Source organism: Pseudophryne corroboree, chromosome 9, assembly GCF_028390025.1.
Source record: "Pseudophryne corroboree isolate aPseCor3 chromosome 9, aPseCor3.hap2, whole genome shotgun sequence".
Lineage (NCBI taxonomy): Eukaryota > Metazoa > Chordata > Amphibia > Anura > Myobatrachidae > Pseudophryne > Pseudophryne corroboree.
This window is the reverse complement of record NC_086452.1, coordinates 99,977,170-99,998,302: the sequence shown is the minus strand read 5'-3', so window position 1 is coordinate 99,998,302 and position 21,133 is coordinate 99,977,170. Positions and strand designations below refer to the sequence as shown.

General features: G+C 43.3%; 1 protein-coding gene across 2 annotated transcripts in view; it reads left to right on the top strand.

Annotated features, from left to right (window-relative positions):
- TNR (tenascin R) overlaps positions 1 to 21,133 on the top strand; it is a 765,126-nt gene that overhangs the window by 554,892 nt on the left and 189,101 nt on the right. For both annotated transcript variants that reach the window (XM_063939699.1, XM_063939698.1), the window contains exons 9-12: positions 13,075 to 13,164; positions 17,164 to 17,427; positions 18,519 to 18,785; positions 20,822 to 20,941. In XM_063939699.1, the coding sequence (XP_063795769.1) occupies positions 13,075 to 13,164; positions 17,164 to 17,427; positions 18,519 to 18,785; positions 20,822 to 20,941 (741 nt within the window). The remainder of the gene's footprint in view (positions 1 to 13,074; positions 13,165 to 17,163; positions 17,428 to 18,518; positions 18,786 to 20,821; positions 20,942 to 21,133) is intronic.

The window sequence follows — 21,133 nt, the reverse complement described above, 5'->3', positions numbered from 1 at the left end:
AATGAGATATCATGGTGATGGGACCTAAATCTAAGCACAGGATGCATTTATGTTACATATACACCTTATACACACAGCCTGAAGATAATTTTAGCCAATCTTTTTTATAACTTTGTGCATTAAACAAAGTGTGTGTACATACACACAATTCATTTATGTTAAATATACACCTTATATACACAGCCTGAAGGTCATTTTATACGATATTATTAATAACTTTGTGTATTAAACAAAGTTTGCGTACATTGAGCCATCAAAAAACAAAGGTTTCACTATCTCACTCTCACTCAAAAAAGTCCGTATTTCGGAATATTCCGTATTTCGGAATATATGGATATGGGATACTCAACCTGTAATGCCTAATCTCATACCAGTATGTTCCTACAAAGGGTTATTATGTGTTTCTGTACTTGATCATAATTGTACAGCCATATCCAAAAGATATATAGGAAGGCACATTTCTGGTCCAGCTCCATTTGATAAAATGCATCTTTGGGGTGAACATGAGAGATTAGGGGAATTGACGGAAATAATATTTTTGTATCACTGTACCAAGCCCCAAGATTTCTGCTGCTGGCCCTAGTCGCAGGTGATCCAATGCTGCGATCACAGATCACTAATGCAAGCAGGAAGCATTTACTTATAGCATAGTAGAGTAAATAAAGGCTGCATAGGTATGAAATGATATAAGGGGTCTTTGATTTGTGATGGGTTTGTGCGATAACTTTTTCTAGTTAGATTAGCCTCCCTCTTGGGGGGCGGGGATTTGGTTTCTGTTGTTATTAGCCTATCAGGATGTTATGGGGAAGTAACAGTAAGGTGGTATATAGATAGGGAGGCAGCAGCAGCACTTCCTTTTGGGTTCCTGGAAATGGAATGGTTATGCAAAGGTAATCACAAAAAATCAATAGACACCTTAATGCATTCCTTCTGCTTCTATGTAAGCAACAGCGATGCAACCTCTAGTCACATCTGAATTAGGCCCAAGATGCATTAATACTATGATATTGAGTAATACTATACTTATTGGGGCACAAATCTAGATGTGCACAGGGCCCCAAAGCAGCTAGCACAAAAAGCACATCACATGCTAAAGCAGACATGCGGCCAGGCACTGACTGCACCTTCTGTAGTAAGTTCATACCTCCCAACATGACCCTCTCCAGATCCAGGAGGGACAAAATGCTCTGCTTCTGGACTTTTCTCTTAATGTATGATTGCCGGCACCTGTCTTGAAAAGGCTAATAGATAAGAAAGGTGTTTAGCACAGGTGATGGCAATTAGAAATTAAGAGGGAAGTCCAGGAGCAGAGCATTCTGTCCCTCCTGGAGAGGGTCATGTTGGGCGGTACTGTATGGTAAGTGCCCCTATCTTTGTTTAGCGCTGTTAAAGGCTTTTGTAGTCTATGCAGGAGGTATTTAGATAATGCATCTTCATTACTTGGTTTCCTGTTGTAGTCTAGCAGAGACAAGCTCTGCCTTGCTTTGTACCCAGCAGAGAGGGCTGGGTATAGGTGACTAAGACATATGGTATTACATCCATCAACTGCATTTCAGTGGCATCTGACACTGGCAATGTCACAAATCGGCTGTTTCCTAAAATAGAAAGGGCAACTTACCCATTTTAAAGCCCACCCAGAAAATAGTCTACATAGAACAGCACTGTTCCCGTATTGTTTAAAGGGTTTTTGAATGAGATATTTTGCAGTGCTCACTTGTCTCTTAATGAGATAAAAGCTTCTATTGTAAGTCACAGCAGTAGGTCACTTTAACAGATAAAGGAGAAAATGATGTTTACATTTATACAACTTTATCCCAGTAACAGAATTGCTGGCGCCATTGCTTGCAGTACATGCTATCAGTCTTTTACATTTTCTTTTTGTATAGTATAAAAGAGTTGAACTCACAGAGAAGTAATTTGTGCGTTGTCATTTCAAATTCTCATTAAGGTGATAATGACATATAAACCCTTCCTAACAAAATTGGCTCTGCAGTGATGTACGAAAACCTGATGCTTTGCATACATCTCCGATGGTGGGTGGACAGAGCATGTGGAGAACGGGTGACCCAAGGTGCAGCCTGATTGACAGATGGCCTGCGTTTGGGCATGGAAAGGGGGCAGGCACGTAGTCGCAGAACTGATTCAGATGCATGGTCTGCAAAATGTGTTTGAAATCTATTGGGCAATCCTGGGCAGTGGATGGTAGGTGGCTATATACAGTGTTATGCTGGTGTCATGGGTGTGTCACGGAAAGTGGTTCTGTACACAGCCACTTAATTGCTCACATTGGAGGCCATACTCTGACGGACAATCTGCAACTAGCATGGGGCTTGCACAGGTTCAGATGGTACGAGCGATGTTAGCATCTAAAGACGCTCTAAGCAGTGCCGGATAAACACCACACAGGGCCTTAGGGGTCCCAAATTAATGTATATATATATATATAAATACATACAGTGCAGCATATATATGTTTTTTCACACAGCCATGACCTTCCTCACACAGACCCCCCCTCCCACACTCACAGCTCTCCCCACTCATTCAAATACCCTCACACAGTTCCCCTCCCCTTACACAGCTCCCCCCCACTCACATAGCTTTCCCCTTCTCACACCGACCCCACACACAAAGCTCAGCCAACTTCCCACTCACTCAGATCCCCCCAAACAGACCTTCCCCCCCCTTACACAGCTCTCCCATCTCACTAAGAGCCCCTCTCGCATAGCTCTCCCCTTATCACACAGACCCCTACACCACACATACAGGTCAACCTCACTCCACTCAGATCCCCACAAAAAGCTCTCCCCCCTCCTTACACAGATCTCTCCCCTCACTCATATCCCCTCTCGCATAGCTCTCCCCTTCTCAAACAGACCCCTCCACACACAGTTTAGCCACTGCCCACTCACTGAGATCACCCCTTGCTTAACTCTTCCCTTCTCAAACAGACCCCACCACACACAGCTCTGCACTCCCTTAGATGTCCCCAAACATCTATTTCCCCCGTCAAACACAGCACTCCTCCCTCATTCAGACCCCTCCCCAGAAAGGCTCCCCTCCCACACACACGCACACAGCTTTCCCCACTCAAGATCCCTCCCTACAGCTCTTCCAGTGCCTCCATACTGGGGGCGTGAAGTAGGCAGAGCAGGAGCCACAAGTGCTGCTCCGCCCACACCACATGCTCCCTCCCATGGACAGCCGTACACTGGGCAGGCAGAATAGGATAATACGATTAGAGTATGTCTTGACAACTTTGTCAGCACATACCTTATGTGGTTGAGAGGTGGGCCCCCTGGGGTCCACCAGGCCCTAGGCAGCCACCTTTACTGCCTTGTGGAAAATTTGGCTCAGGTTCTAAGCATGATTACCTCATTTGAAGACACATAAAGTGGGCGTTTCAGCCTTTACACATGCAGATGCACGCTTGCAGACAGGGACGGATCTAGACTTTTCTGTAGGGGTTTACTGTTTAATCTTGACTCCTCCCTCTACAGTCCCAACTCCTCCCATCTGCAATCCTAACGCCTCCTCTCTCAACTCTGACTGAACTTTTTGAGTGAGACTGAGATAAAGTTTTGTGATTGTTCTATGTACATGTGACTGTGCTATGGGGTAATTGTGTTTATTAGCCCTAGTACCCACACACCAGCAGGTGAGGGGCAAATGCTCTGTAACTGTTGCTCTCCTGGCTCCTCTGTGCTGCTGTGGTATAAGGTGCAGCACATCGTTCTGCCTCAGGCTCTCCCCGGAGAGCTCTCTTCTGCTGAAAAGTGGGCGTGGCTATGATTGTGTTAGGGGGGGCGGTCGCCCCCTTCGCCCCCCCCTAGATCCGGCCCTGCTTGCAGACCAGGGAAGGGCTGATACTAGCATTAGCACAGAGTCACAGGCGCAAACACAGTCAAATTGCTGAGTATATACAGACAGCCTAACGTGAATCATTGCAAAGGGGTCACACCAGCCATCAGAATAACGTGTTAGTTATACGTAAGTTAATACATAGCTTTTAGGGTAATGTCATATGTGCACTGTTTAGACTGTGTTTTTTTTCTAATGCTTTTTTATAAAACAAAACACTGTACTATTGAAATTATGGATTCTGCCTAAAGGATCACAACTCTGAGCAGATTTCCTGCTCTGACAGCTGTTAGAGAGTTGCATGCAGAGCTTAGGACAACCTAAAAAACAGCTCAGGCAAACAAACAGCGCTTCATAGAATTTTGTTATTTTCTTACACTTGTCACTCGAGCGATTAAAGAGCCTCTCTCAGAGCTGCCTGGATACTTTGTAGAACTTCTCATGCATCGTTTATCGTGCCACCAGGACAATTGCTCTGAAACAACGTGCGCTACCTTTATTTTCTGCTGCTTGAGAAGCTCTCGTGTGACAGCACTCTCAATACAGCTGCGGTAACATCATTATGTATTGCAGCACATTGCAGTGATTCCTAATATTGTACCGCTGAACTCTACCTTGTGCAGTCCTGGGGAAAACGCAGGAACTCAAGGGGTCTTTATAAATAGACCCCTTGTGGAGGGTGAAGTTTTCTTTTCATTTAGCTGGAGAGAATGTTGGTTCCGTTTGCAGTGTTTTCAAATTAGAAAAATCCTCTCTACATTCTATAACTTTAACTGTCACTCTGCTGCAAAACAATAGGACGGTATCTGTGTGATAAGTCAATGAAGTGAATAGCACAAGTTAGGCCACTCCATATCATATCATTAAAAATCATTGCTAGTGGAATATTTTGTATCCCTCAGTGATATTAGGGGCCTATTTAACATGGAATATTCAAGGGGTAACTGCAAATATTAAGTATCCCCTATATGTACCTAAGGGAGACCGCAGCAGATATCGGCGCTATCTTTTGCAATTCCATTTCCAAATGGAAAAGCAGCCTCCATAGAAACCTATGCGGATGCTTATACATAGTTACATAGTTAGTGAGGTTGAAAAAAGGCAAAATGCCCATCGGGTTCCACCTGTATCCGTATTAAGCAGAGCACATTATAATGCACCAGCTGAAATACCTATTGACAACTATATTTCGTATCACTCCCATATACATAATGTCAATATATTAAATGCTATAGCCTTGGATGCCTTTTTCAGCTAGAAAACAGTCCAATCCGTTTTTAAATGCATTTAAGAGTCCGCCATTATTATTTTCTCTGGCAAGGAGTTCCAAATCCTTATTGCCCTTACCGTGAAGAACCCTTTCCTACGTTGTGTACGGAATTTTCTCTCCTCTAGCCTCAGTGAGTGCCCACGTGTCCTGTACAGAGTTTTATTAATAAACAAATCCCCTGCAGTGCTAACTCTTTGTTTTGACCCTTTACATATTTGAAGATAAGATATTAATAATGTCTCCTCTTAGTTTCCTCTTTTCAAGGGAATACAAATTTAACCTAGTAAGCTTTTCCTCATACTCGTGTCTCTAACCCTTTAATCAGTTTAGTAGCGCGCCTTTGAACTCTTTCGAGCTCCCCGATATCTTTTTTATAATATGGTGCCCAAAACTTGAACACAATATTCCAGATGCGAACGTACCAATGATTTATACAGAGGCGTGATTACATCCTCATACCTTGACTCAATACCCCGTTTTATGCACGCAAGGACTTTACTTGCCTTCTTTGCTGCATTTTGACATTGTGTAATGTTGTTAAGCCTATTATTTATGAGCGCCCCTAAATCTTTTTCCACTACTGCTACCCCTATATTTTCCCCATTAAGAGTGTAGAATGCAAGTTTGTTTCTAATCCCAAAGTGCATAACTTTGCATTTTTCAATATTGAATCTCATTCCCCATTTAGACGCCCAAGTTTCAAGTTTAAGTAAGTCATTCTTGCCAAATTTACCAAGTTCTGGAATGTGAAGCCCCAGTTGCTTATGCCACCTACAGATGGTGTTAGCATTTGTAGCCTGTAGGCGACAGTCCATGTAGGATCCCTCCTTAGTACTCTCCACTAGCTTATGTGTGGACAACAGACAAGCATTCACAGTAGTTTACCTGGCTACCAAAGAAAAAGTGAAGTGATTGCATTAGTGATCACTTCACTTCCAACACCACACAGTGATGGTCTTCAGTTCCTCCAAGTGTTTTTTAATACATTCAAAATTATAATTATGAGGTCATTCTGGAAGCCGATAGTTAAGAAATATGTCTTTTACTATTATACAGGAGTACTGGAATTTATCATGCATTACTGTTCAACAAAGTCTAGTGGTGTCTTGAAAGCAGCCTTACCCTGCTGACATCAGGCTGATGATAAATACGCATGCGCGTCAGCTGTCCGGGCAGGCACATAGCTTTCCAATCTGGCTGCGATTCAACACTGCTAAAAAGTCTTCACTGAAGCCGGAAAAAATTTGCTGGATCCCCACTGCTGGGTATGGGGACCTTATCTGTAACGCCATCCATAGATGGCATTACTTACAGGTGGAATGCAAAGCAGCGGAAAGCTGCTAGCTAAATACAGATAATCTGCCATCCCCATATAGTCTACTGATGGTATGTGGGTTAAGGCTGAAGAAATCTCTGATAAACCCTTTATAAAAAGGCCCAAAACAGCCTTTTCACCGATTCATACTGTAAATGTGCTCCTGTTAAACACGCACACACCAAAAAAATCCACGCAATAAAACAAAAGAGAATGTGAACTTGACATGTTGTTTTTGTAAGACTAAATACCATCCATCCAAACATATAACATAAAATATCTATTTTTCATAATAAGGACCCCTTAATTATGACCTAGAAATTATTATATGGATGGCTTGACATTGCAAAATCAATGGATTGAATAAAAATTCCAATAAATATATATTCCAAATACAGTAATTCTGCCAAAAAATAAGCAGCAGGTCAGTTCGAGACTGCGGGGAAAACAGCAGTGCTTTAGAGTATTATTTTTGTCAGTTATTTCTGCTAGACAGACTTTACCAAGACATTGCTTAGGGGAATCTCATGTGTCTCTACGCCTCAGTGGCCAACAGAATATGTCTCCAGCAACAAGAATGGAAAAGACATGCACAAGTTAGGAGATAAGAAACTCTTATTATATCCACCATACATCCAAGTGGATAACATCAGTGGGTAGATTAGCAGAACCGCAGACAGGTTGGGAGAAAAGTCAGTTTGGATATTGCCTGTCGTTACGCGATATTGAGAGATAGAAGGCTCACACACGGCTCTTTTGTCTTATGAAGATTAACGGACTGTAACTTCTTCAGTAAGAATGAAGAATGGCAACAGATAATCTAGGTTGATAAAAAAAAACACCCTTTGCTTTATCGATCTCTATAGAAGCGATCTTATGTACAAAATGTATTATGAGGATGGTGTTTGAAGTGGGGGTTTGTGTAAAAAAAATAATAATCTGTATTTGAATTAATGTAATTGCATACCTGAAGGCTTCATCCCATATAAATGTTGTCTGTTATTGTATAACTATTACTTTGCAGTAGGTAGAGGCTGATTTAATATTCTCATTAGCACACAGCCAGTTTGTACATTTATAAGTTTACATAGGGCATTAATGAGGGCTGTACAATTGGTGCCACTGCCCATGGGTCAAAGCTAAGGTGGCAGAACCGTCACTGCCCTGTTGCATATTAGCATACAGACTGTAAAAATAACAGTTAAGAGCTGACTGGTTAATGTGTTATATCTCTCTACTTTATCTCACTCCATGCTTTTAGAAATACCCCCCCCCCCTATTAGATTTGAAATGGAACAAGGAGTATTAAAAATGTGTACCGTAGCTAAACGAAAAGATTAATCGCACGTAAAATTGAAAATATGTGCTGTTTCATTTGGGATAAACAATTTTATTTTCACATCCATTTACATTCACTTACCTTCTGTTAGAAATGCATCTTAAATGAAGGATTTAACAATAAATGTGTGTGATTAGTATGTATATTTTGATGCTGAGACGACAATGGATAAATAGCAAATGTTTTTCGGGATTGCTCCCATCTTACCTAAATATAGCCAACAGGGCTCAAGCAATACAACACAACATTATTAAAATGTGTAATAGTCTATGGCAGTGCCCCATTTTTTAGACGTGTAATGAAAGATGACTTAGAAGATAATAGGATGATCTGGGTCGTGCAAATTACTCTTCACGCAGCCTCTGATCTTTCTGGGACAGGAAAGGGAGAAAGGTGATTTGCAGAGTTTTTCCTCTCTATTTGTAGGAAATATAATAACTCAAATATGCTAGAAGTACAAAGGATAAAACAGATCATTACCACAAGGAGCACATGGGTCTCCCTCCCCCCACTGCAGACTATCAATGGTCTACTGCGTCCACCCATCATCTATACACTTATAATTCACCTTCTGCAAAATTATACCTTTATCTTTCCCATGTTCCCTTAAATAAAATTTAGCAGAGAGCTGTGGTCTGGCTGAATAGTATAGACAAAGCTGCAGGAAGTGCTCATCTGATTATATGGTGCGTTATTGTGTTCCTGACTACCGTGACTGGTTTTGATAGTACAGGACTGGAAGGGTTGCCGAGATGGTGTAAATTGTCTTTATTACAAAATGTAGTAAATCAGGCACCTCGGAGAGCCCTGGGCAGAACAGGTCGCTGGCCCATTTATCAAGGCCCCGGATCAGGTGCCTTGTTACAATACACGGTACACCGCTCAGATTGTGAACATCTTCCTGTATGATTAATGACCTGGTGGTGAAAAGCTGCTCACCCAGGTTGTCAGGGAAAGATTTATCTCAAAATCTATCAGGACTTTAATTTGTTTTCAGCATTTTTTTCCACTACCCTTGATATTTCAACTTACCCAAAAATATCTAAATTTTCAACGTTGCTAAGGTCCAAGAAAGAGTACTGCAGAATATTACTGTGTATGGTGAGGCAAGCAGGTGTTATAAATCAATGCTGTGAAGTTAATTTAATTTCTGTTTTCTGCAGTCAGAAGTGTTTCAAATAAATTGATATCATATCCCTACACCTGATCCTACCAAACATGCTAAAACTGGATATTACAACAACAAAAATAATTATGCCTAAATAGGAAATAAAACCTAGCTCAGATTTAATTTTCTATAAATTGTGTAAAACATAAGTAGAGATGTGCGGTTCAGTTCTCCAGAAACCCGAATCCACCCGGATTTTGTGGATCCGAACTGATCCAAAACTCGATCCAGATCCACTGAGGAGATCTGATCGGAACCAAATCCACGGTTTGATATCGTCCTGTGGTTCGGAAATCAGATTTTAAATCCAAATTTCAGGTTTTGGATTGCAAAAATTACATGATTTTAGCTGTTTTTAGCAATTGAACGAAATTTTTACGATTTTGATTATCGAATTTGATCTACGTCTCTCATCCACACGCATTACTTGTTCACACTCAAAATTACAGGACTTTATCCGGGCTTCACCCACTCTGTGGAATGCCCTCTCCAAACCTTTAAACGCTCCCTGAAAACTCACCTCTTCAGACAAGCCTATCAAATTCCAGACCCACCCACATAACCGTCAGTGCTTCCCTATCTAATTACATCCTCTCTGTACAGTATACATAACATCACATATCTTGTCTTTCTTTACTCTTACACCCTCCTGACACTTGGCCAACATTGCGGGGTGATCATATCATACAACCCATTAAAAACCTAGTAATCTGTTGGACCATTATGCAATAGGTAGCATCTATCCTTGTGTATCAATACCTATTTCCCTATAGATTGTAAGCTTGCGAGCAGGGCATTCCTACCTCTATATCTGTCTGTTTTTACCCAGTTTTGTTCTATTACTGAGATTCCAATTGTAAAGCGCAACGGAATATGCTGCGCTATATAAGAAACTTTTAATAAATAATACATTCATGGGCAGTAGTCTTGAACAGGAATAAGTTATGGGGCTGCATGTATAGTATGTTTCATGTGCTAGAGGTGTTGGAATATAGTGCACTCAGGGGGTCATTCCGACCCGTTCGCACGCTGCTTTTTTTTGCAGACGTGAGAACGGGTCCAGAATGCGCATGCGCAGTGGGTGCAATGCACAGGCGTGTCGCTGCCTGGCAATGGGGAACGCCGGGCAACAACTGAATTAAAGAAGAAAACAATCGCTGCAGCAATCGCACCGTGATTGACAGGAGGAAGGCGTTCCGGGGCGTCAACTGACCGTTTTCGGGAAGTGGAGATCTGAAAGCAGGTGTGTCGAGGCGTTTGGTGGGCGGATATCTGACATCAATTCCGGGACCTGAGACGCTGAAGTGATCGCAACAGGTAAGTAAGTCCAGACCTACTCCTCATCTGCACATAACTTTTTTGCATAGCTCGGCTACACAGACAGTGTCGACCTAGAGTCTGGATACCCATTTCAAATAGCTAGAGAAGGACTTCTTCGCGCACCTGAATAGGGGGTGCGGCCTACAGAAAAGGGACGTGGCTTTGCGATAGCCACACACCCGTTAATGTCAGTGAGGGAGCATGCCCAGCACTCTGAGTGCTGCTGGCATGCCCCCAGTCCCCCTGTCTCTACTGAATAGATGCTGTGCGCATGCACACAGTGTCTATTCTCCGCTGCAAGACAGCGACAGGAGCCTCCCAACTGCCCCCCTCCCCCACCGAGGGACACTGTGGCCTGCGGGCGGGACAGTCCCCAAGAAACGTGACTGTCCCGCGAAAATCGGAACAATTGGGAGGTATGGTTTACCTACAGTATACAGCCGATGATTGGAGATCTGTCCATGCACGGGATTTGTACTGCCCATGTGCAGGTCTCTTTCTGTCAATGTGGTTCAGTGCCCCTAAGCCACAGCATGATTGTGGGGAATTGGCGGCAGAGAATCCCCAGGAAGACCCTTGCGGGCTTGCTGCGCTCGCCACATAGCGGGCTCGGTGGCTTGCTGCGCTTGTCACAGGCTCTATTCCCACTCTTTGGGTGTTGTGGACATCCACGAGTGGGAATAGCCTCTGTCAGCCGGGATTCCGGGTGTAGGAATTGTCAGTGGTCGGGATTCCGACGTCACTATCCTGACTGCCGGGATCCCGACTGCCGGCAATGTAACCGCATCTATAGTATGCATGCGCAAATCATTGGGAAAATGGCTGCTGCATCAGTTTCCCTGTGACTTCTGTCTGCAAGGCTCTGGCGATGGTCTCTATAATTTTATGAGAGCAGGGTGGGTGGCGTAACTAGAGTGGGTGCAAGGGGTGCACCTGCTAAGAAGCCTGGACTCCCTCCCGTCATGCATGCAACGATCAGAAAGACAAGTGAACGTGCCTGCCTTGAACTGCTCTCTTCCCCCTACCCATACACACACACACACACACACACACACACACACACACACTCCGCGGTTGGCACTCCTCCTTCTACCAAATTGCTTGTGCGGGGATCCCTGGATCTCAAATGAAAGATCGAAAGGGGGCATGACATTGTGGGTTTAGGGGTCTCACCCCCACCCTGTCCTTGTTGATCTGGGGGCTTGACCAGTACTCCCGAAGATGCTGGGCTGCACACAGGCTATCCCCGCACTCTGAACAGATGCCGTGCACATAGGCATGTCATCGGTTCACCAGCTGCATGCCACTAGGTCATGCCCCCTACCACAAGGCCACGCCCCTAACTACAAGGCCACACACACACTTTAGAATGGGATCCTGGGATTGGCTTCCCTGCTGGAGATGGGTGCTGCAGTTTTGTTACGCCCTAGCTTGCACACATTATAGATATGCCACTGATAGTAACCACAATGCAGTTTTAGGAATATATTTACTAAAGTGTGGGATTATGAAAGCGGAGATATTGGCCCTCATTCCGAGTTGTTCGCTCACTAGCTGCTTTTAGCAGCATTGCACACGCTAGGCCGCCGCCCTCTGGGATTTTATCTTAGTTTAGCAGAATAGCAAACGAAAGGTTATCAGAACTGCTACTAAATAATTCCTTGCAGTTTCTGAGTAGCTCCAAACCTACTCCTAGATTGCGATCACCTCAGTCCGTTTAGTTCCTGGTTTGACATCACAAACACGCCCTGCGTTCGGCCAGCCACTCCCCCGTTTCTCCAGCCACTCCTGCGTTTTTACCTGGCACGCCTGCGTTTTTTAGCACACTCCCTGAAAACAGCCAGTTTCCGCCCAGAAACACCCACTTCCTGTCAATCACACTACGATCACTCGAGCGATGAAAAAACGTCGCTCGAGCTTGTGTAAATCTACAAAGTTTTGTGTAAAATTACTAAGCGCATGCGCGCTGCGTACCATGCGCATGCGCATTTTCCACCTAATCGCTCCGTTGCAAAAAACGGCAACGAGCAAACAACTTGGAATGACCACCAATGTCCATAGCAACCATAAGATTCTCCTTATCATTTATCTAGCACCTAGAATCTGATTGATTGCTATGGGCAACATCTCCACTTTTGTAATCCCGCACTTTAGTAAATATACCCCTTATACTGTAGCTTATGTAGTAGCTGCACTTAGCTCTGGGAGCACATCAGCTGTTTCCAACGTTGCACTTACAGAATGGTGGCAAGTGAAAGTGTAGAAGCCAGTGTTTTCCTTCTTTATTAAATGAAATCATCTGACATGACATTATTATTTTTTGGAGCAGGAGATATGTAATAAGCATCGAAAATGGTTTTGGGTTGCAGCTGAGACGTGCTGCTTTCATTACCCCAAAATAGGGTAATTTCTCATGAGTCATGTAGCCATTTGTATAAGAAGGTGGCTGCTCCCATCTCTGCTTCAGGAGCCGTGTGACACGCATCATAAAACGAGACATATTTATATCTCTGTCTGGGGTGTCACCGCACTCCTGTTATGTGCTGGAGAGCATATCAGCTTAGAACCAAGCTGACAAAAATTTGATTAAAACTTGATTAATATGCTTCCTGCACTTAACATGACACCGGGAGAATGATAAGAAGAATTACAGGAGTTTGAGGTGTGTAAAAGGTTCAGTTTGTGAAAGATAGATATGAGGATGAGAACATCACATGAAGGCAGATGGCGTGCGTACTCATTTGGTATGATGGACAGTTGCTACACCCTTGTCCTTCTAATCATTGTACGTCTTATTCCCCAAGATTTGATCCCGGGAACAGAATACGGAATTGGAATATCAGCCATCCGAGATAATCTTCAGAGCGCTCCGGCAACGATGAACGCCCGTACTGGTGAGTGAGTCTTTGTGTTACACGTGTTTGGTTTCAATGGTCTATATTATAGGTTCTCAAACTCGGTCCTCAGGACCCCACAAGGTTCACCTTTTCCATGTCACCCAGCAGCTGCACTGTGTATCACCAACTGTCACATTTTAAAAATCTACAGGTGACCTGCAAAACATGAACTGTGTGGGGTCCTGAGGACCGAGTTTGAGAACCTGTGGTCTATATAATAACTTATATAATACAGGTTGAGTATCCCATATCCAAATATTCCGAAATACGGAATTTTTTGAGTGAGAGTGAGATAGTGAAACCTTTGTTTTCTGATGGCTCAATGTACACAAACTTTGTTTAATACACAAAGTTATTAAAATATTGTATTAAATGACCTTCAGGCTGTGTGTATAAGGTGTATATGAAACATATATGAATTGTGTGAATGTTCACACACTTTGTTTAATGCACAAAGTTATAAAAAATATTGGCTAAAATGACCTTCAGGCTGTGTGTCTAAGGTGTATATGAAACATAAAAACATTATGTGCTTAGATTTAGGTCCCATCGCCATGATATCTCATTATAGTATGCAATTATTCCAAAATACGGAAAAATCCCATATCCAAAATACCTCTGGTCCCAAGCATTTTGGATAAGGGATACTCAACCTCTATTAACATGTCATATCCATATCCATAGAAAGAGTGCCTGATGCTGAGAACTGTATTATAAAACCCCATGCCACCCTAGGCAACATACTGCTTTGGGCTCTTTCTCACCTCAATTTCTAAATGAAACTCATGAAAACAGTATAATCTGGGCTACTCAGTGTTCATCTAGCCATAATGAATGATCCTGCTATGCTGGTGCCTACAGATACACCTACTCCACTTAATTGTGTTTAATACAACATTTCAAGCATGTAATAAGAGTAACAGCAGTATTCTATTTACCGGTGCTAGTATACGGCATTGTTAGAGCCTTGAATTCACAAATTACATTGAACCTTCTCCATTCCAATTTCTAGTATGAATGAACCAGTATTTTATGGAAAAACTTACAAGCAGGCTAATAATTCCCTAGGAACCAGTGAAATTGCTCACGGAGGCATGCTATCCCTGAACCACCTCGTGCCTCAGTGACATCGCTAGTTCTAAGTGAATTGAAAGGCTGCAGTTTAAGGGCCATATGCAGAGTTGTACGCAAACCTGATTTCTTTGCAGTTAGGCAATTATCGTGCTCTGCGCATGCATATAAGTTGTCCTGTGCATGTGATGCAATAGTCTTGCGGCGGATGTTGCAGAGAGGATTTATTTGCAAAGTGATTGAAAGTCGGTTGACCGTTTGGGAAGGCATCAGTTCACCTGCTGCATGCCACTAGGCCATGCCCCCCTCCCCACAAGGCCACGCCCCTGACTGCAAGGCCGCACACCCTTTAGAATGAGATCCTGGGATTGGCTTCACTGCTGGAGATGGATGCTGCAGCCTTCTTACACTTCTGCTAACACCCATTATAGATATGCCACTGACAGTAGCAGTCTTAGGGATATATTTATTTATAGCTCTGCCTGGGTGTCACAGCACTCCTGTTATGTGCATCCTGGCGGGAAAAACGGGTTGCAGTTACATGACCGCCTACTCACTATTCCGACAGTCGCCATGCCAACTAACAGGGACTATACCCCCCCCCCCCCCCCCACCCCCCGCTGGCATTCTGCGCTCGGGATCCCGATGTCTGGATGCTGACCACCGGGATCCCAGCCGCCGGTCACGTGTTGCACTCCCGGGAAAAACACATGCGTGTGGGACTGTTTTTTAGGGCGTGTCCTGTGGTTATTCTGCGCGACCATAGGGCAACTCAAGTTTGTTAACTGACTGACCTGAGACTGACGCTGTGTCTTTGTATGCAGCCGGTGGGACTCGCAAAGCCACTGGTGGGCGTCACTCTCTATACAAATCCCATTTGCAGCTGTGGCTGCATTAGCTTACAGCGCTGAATCCGGTCCCCATCTCGCATCTCACAATATGCCTGTGTTCACATAAAGACAAACCTTGAGATATGTTATAATCTAATGATTGAGTTGTCACCGCAGTACTAGGTATACATGTACAAAATGATATCTCACGCTGTGATTATTTTACATTGTACAATCGTAGATAACTACAGCTGCATTTAAATGAGTTATCTGTATTTATCGGCAAAGTCCCTGGGTAGAACACCGGTAGCAGGCGCTTTGTACACAGAGATGTCTTTGTATATGATCTAGCTGAAGGCACATTAATAAGCCTTAGTAAAGCTGTAAGTCTGTCTGCTTCTGTCTTTGTGTACACAATTCTCATAGCAGATACAATCACAGTTCTAATGTAGGAACTATCATTCAAAGCCTCAAAGCATCAAAGTTCCAGTGGAATCTTGACTGAGCTGCAGACTGGCAGCACTTTATAGTAACTGCCTTTCCTAAATAATTAAATTATTGAATTGCATAGAAGTCATTTATATGTTTCTCATTCACTGGCATGCCAGCTGGTGCTCCCGATAGTGCCAGCCTTGACTCACAAGTTTCAAAACAACTCAGCCGCAAAACACAAAATATTATATTCATAAATGATATAACTATTGTCAAATTTAGCTTAATGCATATCCGGTTTTCTCCCAAAATGTGTATTTTTTTAAGGAATGTTCATGATAAATCTGCTTCACTCTTTTAACAGTAGACATTAGAGCACATTGGATACAACATGACACATTAGGGTCCGGATTTGGAATTAAACAAAAATTGGGACCCGGAAAACCTTGTGCACTAACATTTTTTTGACGCTTAATGTTGAGTTGGTTAAATCTAGTATAGTGCAAATATGTATCCTTCATCATTAACTCTGTAACTCGCATAAGGCCTATAGGATGCATACTGTATATGTAGTACTGTACACCAGTGTCGGACTGGAGCATGAAGGGCCCACCGGGGGTATGCAGTGGTAGGGGTCCATGATTAGAGGTGTGGCCAGCCTCCAAAGGGGGTGTGGCCAGCCACCTCAGAGGTTTGGCTAACCATTATAGAGTACCTGGTCTTGACTGACTCCTTGATAATTTTATAGTAATTAATGCAAGTGCATGCATGATATTGTGCCAGATTAATGACAGCAATGTACTGTAGAGAATACATCATAATCCTGTGCAGTATAAGGTAACATGTATAATATATAATTCAAGTGCACAGTCTAGAACCTGATCCCTAGAGGAGGAGGGTCCCCCAGGCAGTGGGGCCTACCGGTGGTTTCCCCTGTGGGCCAGTCCGAGCCTGCTGTACACCTCCTAAAAAGTTTATCACAAAGTTGGATATAGCTACTGTAATTGACATTATTGATGCGCATTTCTAGACCCTACTGTATTAACCTTACACGTGAACTTCCTTGAACTTCCTCTCCAAGCTCAGGTGCGAGCAAATATAAGATAAACTAAACTAAAAATATGGGCGCAAGTTGTGTTCATGCACAGTGTAATAAATGATATGAAAGTCACAATTCTAGCCATATTTGTAATGCACCAATCAATTACAAGGCGACATCAACATGGTTTTGCCTTTTAAATGATTGACACATCACAAACGCGGACAGACTTGCCAAAATCTGATCTGTGTCTGCATCTCACTGCATATTGCATAAAGACCACAGTAAATCTTTTCTAAAGACGTATGTCCAGAGCCAAGTTGTTATCCTCTGATCTGACCATTTGGCAGCCAAGAGTCAAACTACACTTGGGCTGTGCTGCAGAGTGTGAACATCAATGCCACTTGGGGCCCTGGTAGGTGGCAGTTTGCTAGTTGGTTAGGAAGACATTAAGCTTGTTTTAGTGATGGTGTACTTTTGGCAATATACACACCCATAGCACAGCGCGTCAGTACAGCTAAACACATAACATCAGTCATATCTTCTTCCACGTGATCTTTGATCCTGATCTCATGTGAATAAGATGTCCATTTAAGTCTTCATTGTCTTTGTGTTCCATACCAGACTTGGACAGCCCAAGCGATCTGATAGTCACTGGTTCCACTGACAAGACCATCTCCCTAGCATGGACAAAAGCCCAGGGTCCTGTTGACCACTACCGCATCTCTTTCACACCGTCTTCTGGCATGGCTGCCGAAATCACAGTTCCCCCTGAAAACTCACAGTATGACCTGACGGACCTTGACCCAGGAACAGAATACACCATTACTATCATTGCAGAAAGGGGACGGCAGCAGAGCAGAGAGATTACCGTGGATGCATTTACAGGTATAACACATTCATACTACAAATGTACTGTAATAATATACATTATCATTTCCTATGCGTTCACATCCAGCTTCGACAATGAACCCTAATCCAGCGGAACAGAACTGCTATTGTAATTCTACCTACTCCCACATTCAGCCTGGTTAGTGCATCAGAGATTTGTTTTACAGCTACTTCAGTGCAAAACAAATTAGGTCATAAATTTTACTTAAAGATCACTGCATATTTGTAGCAATAAAAAAAGGTAAAGCAAATTATTTATAGGAGACTATTTATTATATTGAGTCAATGACCGAACTTGCATTCTCCGTATCTATTAATTAATTATTCCCTGTCCAAGCGAAAACAATGTTTTAGGCTTAAATTGTTCCTGGCGTTTTTAGACAATATGCAAATTATATATGTAAATGAGATAAATTATTTCTCTCTCTGCCTCGTTTTTTTCCCTGAACTGCTCCTTGGTATGCATTTTCTCCACCAGCCACTCGTTAATGCATTACAGTGCAGCAAGTGGCTAGTGCCCCCGTGTACAGTAGTTCCCAAATAACAATACAGTATTAAGGGACGCTCACATGGAAAGAAATATAAAGCTTATATGAGTTATACGTTTGCTGCTATGTCCAAACATAGGACAGCTGAGGATGTGCCTTTATGTTCATATATTGTTCATATGTATAAATATGATGCTCTAGCAGTACATACATGGGGGGTAATTCCAAGTTGATCGCAGCAGGAATTTAGTTAGCAACTGGACAAAACCATGTGCCCTGCAGGGGAGGCAGATTTAACATGTGCAGAGAGAGTTAGATTTGGGTGGGGTGTGTTCAATCTGCAATCTAATTTGCAGTGTAAAAATAAAGCAGCCAGGATTTACCCTGCACAGAAATAAAATAACCCACCCAAATCTAACTCTCTCTGCACATGTTAAATCTGCCTCCCCTGCAGTGCACATGGTTTTGCCCAATTGCTAACTAAATTCCTGCTGCGATCAACTTGGAATTACCCCCATGGGGTGCTTGAAGACTTACACATGTGTAGTTATACAAGATCCTGGAGCATCTAATTATGATCACATTTTTTCTGACCCTCAGGTTTCCGCCCAATTACACAGCTGTATTTCTCCGGAATCACAGCTTACAGTGTAAACGTTTCATGGACTGACCCCTCTCCACCAGCCGACAGGTTCATACTTAGCTATACTCCCATAGGGGGCAGTGAACCCATGGAGCTCTCTATCGATGCATCAATGCGGCAAACACATCTCTCGGACCTGCTGCCCAGCACAGAGTATCTGGTTACCCTGCTACCTGTCCATGGGACACTAAGAGCAGAACTGGTGGAAGGCACAGTAACAACCGGTGGGTGACCTGAAATAGTGGTATTTATCATCCAAGGAATATCCAGGGGCGGATTGGGATCAAAAACCATTCCGGGAAATTTATGGAAGCAGCCCTAATAGGGGTGGGGTCTGTTGAGGGGGTGGAGTCTGTCAAGTGGGCAGAATTACTGCTCAGAAGGACTGATTATATGTAGGTATCTGGAGCACAGCAAAATGTTAGGGGCGTGGCTTCATGGGGAAGGGGCATGGCCACATAATAGTGGCAATTCACATTACACCACACAGTAGTGCCGCTTATACACATTGCAAAAGGAAGAACCTCCTATACACACTGCGCCAGGCAGAGCACGTTATACACATTGCACCAGGTAGAGCACGTTATACACATTGTGCCAGGTAGAGCACATTATACACATTGCAGCAGGTAGAGCACATTATACACATTGCACCAGGTAAAGCACATTATACACATTGCACCAGGCACGTTATACACATTTCACCAGGTAGAGCACGTTATACACATTGCACCAGGTAGAGCACGTTATACACATTGTGCCAGGTAGAGCACATTATACACATTGCAGCAGGTAGAGCACATTATACACATTGCACTAGGTAAAGCACATTATACATATTGCACCAGGCAGAGCACGTTATACACATTGCACCAGGTAGAGCACGTTATACACATTGTGCCAGGTAGAGCACATTATGCACATTGCAGCAGGTAGAGCACATTATACACATTGCACCAGGTGTAGCATATTATACATATTGCACCAGGCAGAGCACGTTATACACATTGCACCAGGTAGAGCACGTTTTACACTGTGCGCCAGGTAGAACACGTTATACACATTGCACCAGGTAGAGCACATTATACACATTGCACCAGGTAAAACACATTATACACATTGCACCTGGTAGAGCACATTATACACATTGCACCAGGTAAAGCACATTATACATATTGCACCAGACTTATACATATATATATAACTGCAGCAGAGCCCGGCACTCCTGATAGAAGTTACAACGGCCCCGGTGCCATCCTAAAGAAGTTAGACAGGCAATTTGTTAGAGGTGGCACTCACTGGACTTATACATATAAATAAAGACACTGCACGTCTCTGTACTCTGATGAAGGATTAAACTCCGAAACGTTAGCACTGTGCTGCTGGTAGTGCAGTGTCTTTATTTGTATGCATAAGTCTGGTGAGTGCCGCCACTAACAAATTGCCTATTATATATATATATATATATATATATATATACTAAAACAAATTGCAGCGTCACTCCAGGGCTTTGAAAAAATCTTAGTGTATTTATTGAATCACAGTTCCAACGTTTCGGGGTCCGTAACCCCTTTGACAAAGGGGTTACGGACCCCGAAACGTTGGAACTGTGATTCAATAAATACACTAAGATTTTTTCAAAGCCCTGGAGTGACGCTGCAATTTGTTTTAGTGTTACCTGATTCGGAGCGGAGGGCACCCAGGCAATTGCTGATAAGGACCAGGAGTGCCGGGCACCAGAAACCATTTGTATATATATATATATATATATATATATATATGTGACAGAGGGGCTGAAGGGGAGTTGGAACATGTGATGCCGCTGGCGGGAGGCGGAGCCATCAGTAATGTTGCCTCTCATTGGCTCCAATGCAGGCCGCTAGCCGCAGCCGCGATCATCATGCGCAGCAGCTACGATGGCGGGCATTTTTGAAATTCTTGACTGATGCTTCTGCGCATGCGCCGATGCTTCAGTTAACGCTGCCTCGATAGCGGCTGCAGCTGGCAGCGGCGGCCTGCATAGGGGGTGACGGCCAGCCAATGAGGGGATGCCAGACCGGCCAAACGGAATCCGGTCCGGCGTCCTGGCACACCAATCCGCCCCTGGGAATATCCATCTGTTCATGTTCAATCTCTTTTACCTTGCTGTTATATTTTGCTGTCTTATGCTTCTTTAATTTCTCCTTATGGCTATAGTTATCCATCTATAAATATTAATCTTTTGGGTTTTAATTATGTTTCATTTGTTTTTCTTCTGCAGGGGTGGCACCTCCTATGGATGTATCGGTGATCAATGTAACAGAGGACTCAATGACAGTGGTTTGGAGACCTCCGCCTTCCTCGTTTCACCATTACCGACTTTCTTACCAGTCAACTAAAGGTATCAGGAGTATTCATTGAGAATTCTCAACTTGTCCGTGATAAATATGCTACAAGACTTTCTTTTGAAGCAATAAAACAACTTCGCCCACGGACAGTACCTTGGAGCCTGACATCCATGTATTGCCTAGAGTTTATTTATGCATAAATAAAGGTAGAATTTATGAACTAGGCAGTCTTATACAGCAAGCTG